This window comes from Pyrus communis, chromosome 14 (genome assembly GCF_041283825.1).
Source record: "Pyrus communis isolate YQ-2024b chromosome 14, ASM4128382v1, whole genome shotgun sequence".
Lineage (NCBI taxonomy): Eukaryota > Viridiplantae > Streptophyta > Magnoliopsida > Rosales > Rosaceae > Pyrus > Pyrus communis.
In genome coordinates, this window is record NC_142578.1 from 7,429,406 (window position 1) to 7,438,537 (window position 9,132).

The window sequence follows — 9,132 nt, forward strand, 5'->3', positions numbered from 1 at the left end:
TTTTATTTTCGAACAAACAATATTATCTACACTAAGGGGAGGGGGTAGGATTAGCCTCACAATGAGTTAGCAATAATGTGATTCAATCAATTGTTTATTAAACATATTAAGAGCCGCGAACCACATGTGATAAAAAAGGTCTTTCACACACGCACAATAATGTGATTCAATCAGTTGTATTATGTCTCTATTTTTAAACACTTAATAGACACGTAATGCCAATTATAAAAATGGTCTTTCACTTGCGCATAATAATGTGATTCAATTAATTGTCAAATGATTTTTTTTTTTTTGAACAAACGATGTTTTCTACACTAAGGGGAGGGGAGGGGGATGAGTTTAGTCTCACAATGAGCTAACAATAATGTAATTCAATGAGTTGTTTATTAAATATTATTTTCTCTATTCTTAATGTAAATTCAATAGAATGTAGTTGAAAATTGAAAGACCTATTTTATTATGTGGATTCAACTGCTTTGATTGGTTTATGAGAGGTTTCTTCCAGCATGGTCGAATATTATTCATTTACTTCAAATATTTGTCCTTCTTTTTGTCATAAAAAAATTATTGAAGCAATTCATGCATATAAATACATTTAAAATGTGTAAGGCATGCGTAGCACACCGTGATTCAAAAAAGATCTTCTGCACAAGCGTGAGCCCTTGCATGGAGGCTAGTATTCCTTAAGGTACCATTTGGTACGTGGGACGAGACGGAACAAAATGGGACAAGGTGTTCCGTCCCACGTTTGGTGCGCCTAAAACGGATGGAATGAGCTGTTCCACGGGACGAGTTTTAGGTGAATTTTCCTTCCACCTCACCCCCCTGGAACAACTCGTTCCACATCCATAGAACACAAAATTATAACCTCTCCGTCTCCTTCTTCTTCCTCCTTGTTTCCATCCGAGGGCATCTTTGCTCCCGCTCCGTTCCGTTCCGTCCTATCCTGTCCCGTCCCGTCCCATTCCGTTCCGTCCCGTCTTGTCTGCATACCAAACCATACCTAAACTAACAAATTGCATTAAAGAATGACATAGCAGAAGGACGTCATTTGCTTACCTCAGACAAATCTGTCTGTAGTCCATTGTGAGAACGTGGTGGGCATGCCGATCTGACAACTAGAACGGCTAAACCGCCAACTCATATTCTATAAATATAGGGATCCAAAGCCCATTCACCAAACCTACAAATTTCATTAGTTTTGCAACTTTTCTCTTCAGTCGTAAGCAAAATGGCCACCACAACAAACCTACTGCTTACAGACCTCATGTCTGGTGTGAACCATATCCCTTCAAACTACATCAGACCCATCTCCGACCGTCCAAATCTCACTGATTTTCAGGTATCAGATGCCTCCTCCATTCCTCTAATTGATCTCAAGGACCTCCATGGCCCAACGCACTTGGATGTTATCAAACAGATTGGTCTAGCATGCCAGACTGACGGTTTCTTTCAGGTAACAATTAAAAAACACACATATATATGTATATACTTCGGCAAATGATTCCGACACATCTCTTTTCTCCATTTGCATACCTTGTTGATTAGTGCCCTTGTTTCTCCTTATATACATATTATCTCATTACTTTATACTTAATTATACTTAATTACATGTTTAGTATGAATATGAGTACTAACTACTATATATTACGAATAAATTATACACCAACCTTTTTATATCAGGTGAAAAACCATGGAGTTCCAGAGATAATGATAAAAAACATGTTGAATATGGCAAGAGAGTTTTTCCAATTACCAGAGAGCGAGAGGTTGAAGATGTACTCAGATGATCCTTCTAAGACAACCAGGCTCTCCACCAGTTTCAACGTCAGGACTGAAAAACTGCCCAACTGGAGGGACTTCCTTAGGCTCCATTGCTACCCTCTTCAAGATTATGTCCAAGAATGGCCGAACAATCCCCCATTGTTCAGGTAAACAGGGATGCCTTCTTTTTCATCATCTTATGCTAGTACTTAAATATTCAAACCAACTAGCGTTTTCTAACCAAACTTATTATATTGTTAAGATGTGAATTTGAGCACACATACAGTCTAATAAGAGAATATTGTTCAATTGAATTTATTAGTTTAGTTAAATAGGGGCAGCCTTTTGTCATAATCTCAAACTAACTTTCTTTTGTGAGGCTTACGTTGCTAAACAAATGCTCATCTTGTCAAACTTTGAATATGAACTATATATGCATCTTGTCAAATATCAAACTGACCAATGATCTAAGTTCCAATCTAAAGGAGAGCATCGTCGTAGACGAGGGACTTGGATTGTCTCTCCTCTCCATCCCATACTCTTCCCATCCTCTCATATTTCTGTGGTCACGGTTAAACCACATCAACATTTTATATTCTCATTGTTTTTTGTCTCATTATTTCTATAAAAAAAATCAATATAAATTTTGACATGACTTAACCGTGACCACAAAATATAGAAGGAGATGGAAAGGGTACGAGATGGGGAGGATAGACAATTTAAGTCTGTAGACGAGTGCATTTGTTTCTAATTAATTACATCTAAGTCGTACAACTGAATGAGATGCACTTTGTTCACAGGGAGCAAGTGGGTGAGTACTGCACAAATGTGAGAGGATTGGTGCTGAGATTGCTTGAGGCCATATCAGAGAGTTTGGGCTTGGAAAAGAACTGTATTGTTCAGGCATTGGGGAAGCAAGGGCAGCATATGGCTTTGAATTACTATCCACCTTGTCCACAGCCGGAGCTGACTTTTGGATTGCCTGGACATACTGACGCCAACCTAATCACTGTCCTTCTCCAAGATGAAGTGCCTGGATTGCAGGTCCTTAGAAATGGCAAGTGGGTTGCTGTCAACCCTATTCCCAACACTTTCATTGTCAATATTGGTGATATGATGCAGGTAAATACTATATCCTAAATTTATTATGTCTTGGTATATCTTATCATACAAAATTTCGTCATTAGTTTGGTCAATGGATCATGGATGAAGGATCTAATGACTAAATACTAATACTACTACGCTTCAATATATTCTATCTTAATTGATTTTTGGTTATTGGATTGTTGACCAAGAATCCAATGGCCGAAAGATCATATGGGGTATACAAATTCTAAGAGCATATTGGAAAATCCCCCCACGTCGTGAAATCTTGATTTTTTTTTGTTTTTTTTCTCACCTGATTTGTTAGATGAGACAGGAAATAATAGATGATGGTATCACTTCTGAAATAGTTAAGCTCATTTATCCCTAGCAAAGGCGACTTGTCCAAGTAGAGGGATAAAGCTTTTGTGACAAGATTAAAATTTGAAATTGATTTTGAACATTGTTACCGTTTTATTTGGTATCAGGTAATTAGCAACAATCGGTACAAGAGTGTACTCCATAGAGCTGTGGTAAACTGTTACTCAGAAAGAATATCGATTCCAACTTTCTACTGTCCATCACCAGATGCAGTAATTGGGCCTGCCAAGGAGCTCATCAACTATGATCACCCAGCCATGTACAGGAACTTCACATATGGCGAGTACTATGAGAAATTCTGGAATAAAGGACTTGCAACTGAGTGCTGCTTAGACTTGTTTAAACCCACTTGAACATGTGCGTGCAATTTCATGTCACTAGCCTTGGACAAGAACACAAATGACCCCAAAAAATGCTCTACTTTAGTTTGTGTGTTGAGATGTTTTATATTTTCAATAGTATGTCTATTTACCTAAAATAGATATTGAAACTATTTCTATTTTTTATTTCATTTTTAAGTTTAAGAATAAATACGAAAATAAAAAGTATGTAATTTACATTAGAATCAATAAAGTATCACTATTATGTCAATATTGTTGATGTCCATTTGAGTTTGAATTTGCTACAGTAATAAAGTTATTTGAGAATTTTACATACTTTATGACATTATTTCCTTCTATTTCCATTCTTTTCCCTCCCCCTCTTCTCACATATTGTTTTTTGTCCTTTTTCTGGCTATTAAAAAACTAACATAAAACGTTGACATGATTTAATCATAACCGTTCAAATAGAAGATGATGGAAGGAAAACTAGAAGGGAAGAGAATCCTACTCCCAATGCCATAACTTAACAAGCTCCTTACTCCATCCACTCATACGTTGCCATATGTTATGATTCTGTCTTCTAGAAGAAGATCAACGTTAAATATAAAATGGTGCAGCCAAGTTCCCAAAACAGAAGTTATGCACACTCCGGCTTTATTCAACTTTTTCTTAAGTTTTTGAAAAAAAAAAACAAAACTAAGTGAAATGAAATTAAATATTTTTAGCCGTAAGTTATCTCACTTCAAAACAGAACTCCCCAATATGACATCTGATTAAATATTTCCTTTAAACTAACAAATTGCATTAGAGAATGACATAGCAGAAGGACGTCATTTGCTTACCTCAGACAAATCTGTCTGCAGTCCATAGTGAGGAGGTGGTGGGCATGCCGATCTGACAACTAGAACAGCTAAACCCCCAACTCATATTCTATAAATAGGGATAGGGATCCAAAGCCCCATTCACCAAATCTACAGTTTTGCAACTTTTCTCTTCAGTCGTAAGCAAAATGGCCACCACAACAAACCTACTGCTTACAGACCTCATGTCTGGTGTGAACCATATCCTTTCAAACTACATCAGACCCATCTCCGACCGTCCAAATCTCACTGATTTTCAGGTATCAGATGCCTCCTCCATTCCTCTAATTGATCTCAAGGACCTCCATGGCCCAACGCACTCGGGTATTATCAAACAGATTGGTCTAGCATGCCAGACTGATGGTTTCTTTCAGGTAACAAGTAAAACACACATATGTATATGTATACTTCGGCAAATGATTTCGACACCTATTTTGTCTATCTGCATACCCTGTTGATTAGTGCCCTTGTTTCTCCTTATTTACATATATATTATCCCATCACCTTATACTTAATTACATGTTTAGTATGAATATGAGTACTAACTACTATATATTACGAATAAATTATACACCAACCTTTTCATATCAGGTGAAAAACCATGGAGTTCCAGAGATAATGATAAAAAACATGTCGAATATAGCAAGAGAAATTTTCCAATTACCAGAGAGCGAAAGGTTGAAGATGTACTCAGATGACCCTTCTAAGACAACCAGGCTCTCCACCAGTTTCAACGTCAGGACTGAAAAACTGTCCAACTGGAGGGACTTCCTTAGGCTCCATTGCTACCCTCTTCAAGACTATGTCCAAGAATGGCCTAACAATCTCCCATTGTTCAGGTAAATAGGGATGCCTTCTTTTTCATCATCTTATGCTAGTACTTAAATATTCAAACCAACTAGCGTTTTCTAACCAGACTTATTATATTGTTAAGACGTGAATCTGAGCACGCATACACAGTCTAACAAGAGAATATTGTCCAATTGAATCTATTAGTTTAGTTAAATAAGGGCAGCCCTTATCATCGTCTCAAACTAACGTTCTTTTGTCAGGCTTACGTTGCTAAACAAATGTTCATCTTGTCAAACTTTGAATATGAACTATATATACATCTTGTCAAACATCAAACTGATCAATGATCTAAGTTCCAGTCTAACAGGAGAGCATTGTCGTAGACAAGTTCATTTGTTTCTAATTAATTACATCTAAGTCACACAACTGAATGAACTGCACTTTGTTCAGAGGGAGCAAGTGGGTGAGTACTGCACAAATGTGAGAGGATTGGTGCTGAGATTGCTTGAGGCCATATCAGAGAGTTTGGGCTTGGAAAAGAACTATTCTGTTTAAGGCAATGGGGAAGCAAGGGCAGCATATGGCTTTGAATTACTATCCACCTTGTCCACAGCCAGAGCTGACTTAAGGATTGCCTGGACATACTGATGGCAATCTAATCACCATCCTTCTCTAAGATGAAGTGCCTGGATTGCAGGTCCTTAGGAATGGCAAGTGGGTTGCTGTCAACCCTATTCCCAACACTTTCATTGTCAATGTTGGTGATATGATGCAGGTAAGTACTATATTCTAATTTTATTATGTTTCGGTGTATCTTATCAAACAAGATTTTTGGTCATTAGATATTGGTCAATTAATGGATCCTAGATGAAGGATCTAATGACAAAAAACCAATTCTACTATGCTTCAGTATATTTTATCTTACGTGATTTTTGGTTATTGGATTGTTGACCAAGGATTCAATGGCCAAAAGATCATCCGGTGCATACAATTTCTAAGAGCATGCTTGAAAATCCCCCATATATTTTCCTTTAGCTAGGGATAAAATGTTCCTGTCATAGCGTGAAATATTGAATTCTTTATCTTTGTTATCACCTGATTAGTTACATTAGAGGGAAATAATAGATAGTGGCATCATTCCCAAGATAGTTAAGCTCATTTATCCCTAGCAAAGGGGACTTGTCCAAGTAGATGGACAGTTTTTGTGACACACGAGTAAAATTTGTAATTGATTTTTGAACTTTTTTACCATTTTATTTGGTATCAGGTAATTAGCAACAATCGGTACTGGAGCGTGCTCCATAGAGCTGTGGTGAACTGTAACTCAGAGAATATCGATCCCAACTTTCTACTGTCCATCACCAGATGCAGTAATTGGGCCTGCCGAGGAGCTCATCAAACGTGACAACCCAGCCATGTACAGAAACTTCACATATGCCGAGTACTACGAGAAATTTTGGAATAAAGGGCTTGCGACTGAGTGTTGCTTAGACTTGTTCAAACCCACTTGAACCGTTGAACATGTGCGTGCGATTTTATGTCACTGGCTTTGGACAAGTACACAAATGACCTCAAAAAAATGGTTCGCTTTACTTTGAGTGTTGAGATGTCTTATCTTTTCAGTAGTATGTCTATTTAGCCGAAATAGATATTGGAACTATTTTTATTTTTTATTTCATTTTTAAGTTTACTAATAAAGCATCACCTTGATGTCGATATTCTTGATGTTCATTCAAATTTGCTACAATAATAAAGTTATTTGAGAATCATACAGTACTTGGCTCAAGGCCATAACTTGAGGAGCTCCTCACTCTATCCAATCACGGATTGCCATGTGCTATGATTTCGTATTCCGGAAGAAAACCAACTTTAAGTATAAAATGGTGCAATCAAGCCCCCAAAATGGAAGTTACACGAAAACAGATTAGTCTCATGCACAAGCTCTTCATCTAGCAACTAAGAAATTTCAGAATCGTGATGAATTTGAAACCCTTTTCACCTCTCATGCCTATATAAAATTTCACAACAATATAAACCAGCAATCCAAACAAACAATCAAAACTCCAAAGAAGGAGAAGACAGCTGAAAATATCCAACGTTAATGGAGAAGAGGAAGGTCACTCCCAATATGCTATGCAATTGGCAAACGTATCAGGATGGTGTGTCTCTGGCACCATTACTCAATTTGTGTCTCTGGCACCAATACTAGTACAACCTTTTACAAAACCCTGTTAATTTAATCAATTTTGTTTTAACTTACAGTCTGACACGTGTGCAAAAACTTTCATGTTGTGTTATAAACGAGTTATTTATGTATACGTGTCAAACTATGATTGATTTGCAAGTAAAGAACCAAACAAAGTTCTTTTATTTTGCATCAGTGCAGTCATCTTCATATGTCGCCATTCCTGCAGGTTCCATTTGAAAGATGTAGTTCTAGAAGGAGGACTCCCATTTAGCAAGGCCTATGGAATGAATGTGGTGGATTACATTGGTAGGGGTGGTGGATTACATTTGTAGGGATGACATACTTGCTGGAATTTTTAAGGACTCAATGAAACAGTTGAACCTCATTTTTAAGGAGATTCTGGAGATTTATACGAGTTTTGAAGGTCTATGTACACTGGTAGATGTGGGTGGTGGCAACGGTACTATTCTTAAACATGATAATCTTTAAGCACCCTGCCATCAAGGGCATCAACTATGATTTGCCTTCAGTTGTCGAAAAGTCTCCCTCCCATCCTGGTATGATATAAATTTTTCGATTACCATTGGACAATTTTGTGTAGATCTTTGTAGTTAGCTTTGCTTTGCTAACTTACAAAAGAGTTTTGCTTCAGGTATAGTGCACATTGCAGGAGATATGTTTGTGAGGATTCCGGAAGGTGAGGCCATTTTCATGAAGGTGAGGCTTTTGAGACTTATTCAACTGCTTATTTACACAGCAAATTCAAAAGCAAACATCTGCTTTGGCTGAATCAAAATTTTCAATAAAGTGTGGGCACTCTAACTTGTGTACCTTTGCACTTAAGTTTCGTGTTCAAATCAATCCAACCCAATATCATTCAACTAGTTACACTTTCGAGAACTTTGAACTACTACAAATGATTTTATTAATAGTGGATACTGCACGGTTGGGATGACGATCGATGCTTAATGATACTGAGGATTTGCTATAAGGCTTTGCCAGACAACAGAAAAGTGATAGTGGTGGATATGGTGATACAAAAAGCCCCTGAAACAAGTCTTTCTGCTAAAAGTTTGTTTCTGCTTGATGTGTACCTAATGAATACCAATGCGATGGGATAGGAGACGATAGAGAGAATTACAAAGTTTGGCAAAAGCAGCAGGATTTTAAGACATTCAAGTTGCTTGTTCCGCTTTTACCTTTTCAGTCATGGAGCTGTTAAAGATTATGTAGTTTCCAGTTGAATACGGTTCGTTACTTTAATCTTTTGTGTTTCAAAGACATAATACTATACTTTCATGTATTCACGAGACAAGTTTATTTAATAAGAAAATAACATATAAGAGCAAACTAATGATATGATAGATTATAATCTGTCAATTTGGGGAAACAATTGAAGTCTTAAAAACTCCAAACTTATCTAATTACAACAGTCGAGCATTGACATATTCTCTCTCTCCATCTCTACTGACGTTTTATCTGAATGGTTACATGACTGATATTATATTCTCTCTTGATGTAGTCTATAACCAGTTGGTCCAACACTATATCAACATTAGCACCGGGCTTAACGATAACATGACAAGCCATTAACACCTGGGATGTTGGCTATATGAAGTTAGAATGAATTGAAGGGAGGAAAATGACAAGATTAATAGAGATGGCAGTCTTCTACTAGCTGAAAGTTCACAAAGCTAGCCACAAAATAATAACAAAAGGAAAAACTCGAAAGAGTTTACAC

The 9,132-nt window shown here is 37.1% G+C and overlaps 1 protein-coding gene and 2 pseudogenes across 2 annotated transcripts; all 3 read left to right on the plus strand.

Moving 5' to 3' along the window:
• The first annotated feature begins 1,182 nt into the window (after nt 1-1,182).
• On the plus strand, nt 1,183-3,819 carry LOC137713736 (protein DMR6-LIKE OXYGENASE 2-like). The gene is made up of 4 exons (XM_068453079.2): nt 1,183-1,456; nt 1,684-1,931; nt 2,565-2,886; nt 3,336-3,819. The coding sequence occupies exons 1-4, from the start codon at nt 1,232-1,234 to the stop codon at nt 3,579-3,581; spliced, it is 1,041 nt and encodes a 346-aa protein (XP_068309180.2). The 5' UTR covers nt 1,183-1,231; the 3' UTR covers nt 3,582-3,819.
• A 713-nt stretch (nt 3,820-4,532) lies between these two features.
• Nucleotides 4,533-6,767, plus strand: LOC137713735 (protein DMR6-LIKE OXYGENASE 2-like; annotated as a pseudogene). Its single transcript, XR_015955465.1, has 4 exons — nt 4,533-4,785; nt 5,003-5,250; nt 5,656-5,978; nt 6,471-6,767. The product of XR_015955465.1 is annotated as a protein DMR6-LIKE OXYGENASE 2-like (transcript).
• Nucleotides 6,768-7,304: 537 nt separating this feature from the next.
• Nucleotides 7,305-8,624, plus strand: LOC137712303 (caffeic acid 3-O-methyltransferase-like; annotated as a pseudogene).
• The last annotated feature ends 508 nt before the right edge of the window (nt 8,625-9,132 follow it).

What these genes read in the sequence shown, in the direction of transcription:
- LOC137713736 (XM_068453079.2), top strand. Translation starts at nt 1,232, where the DNA reads ATGGCCACCACAACAAACCTACTGCTTACAGACCTCATGTCTGGTGTG. An exon ending in AACAATCCCCCATTGTTCAG is followed by an intron (nt 1,932 to 2,564) that starts GTAAACAGGGAT and finishes CTTTGTTCACAG; the next exon opens with GGAGCAAGTGGGTGAGTACT. An exon ending in ATATTGGTGATATGATGCAG is followed by an intron (nt 2,887 to 3,335) that starts GTAAATACTATA and finishes ATTTGGTATCAG; the next exon opens with GTAATTAGCAACAATCGGTA.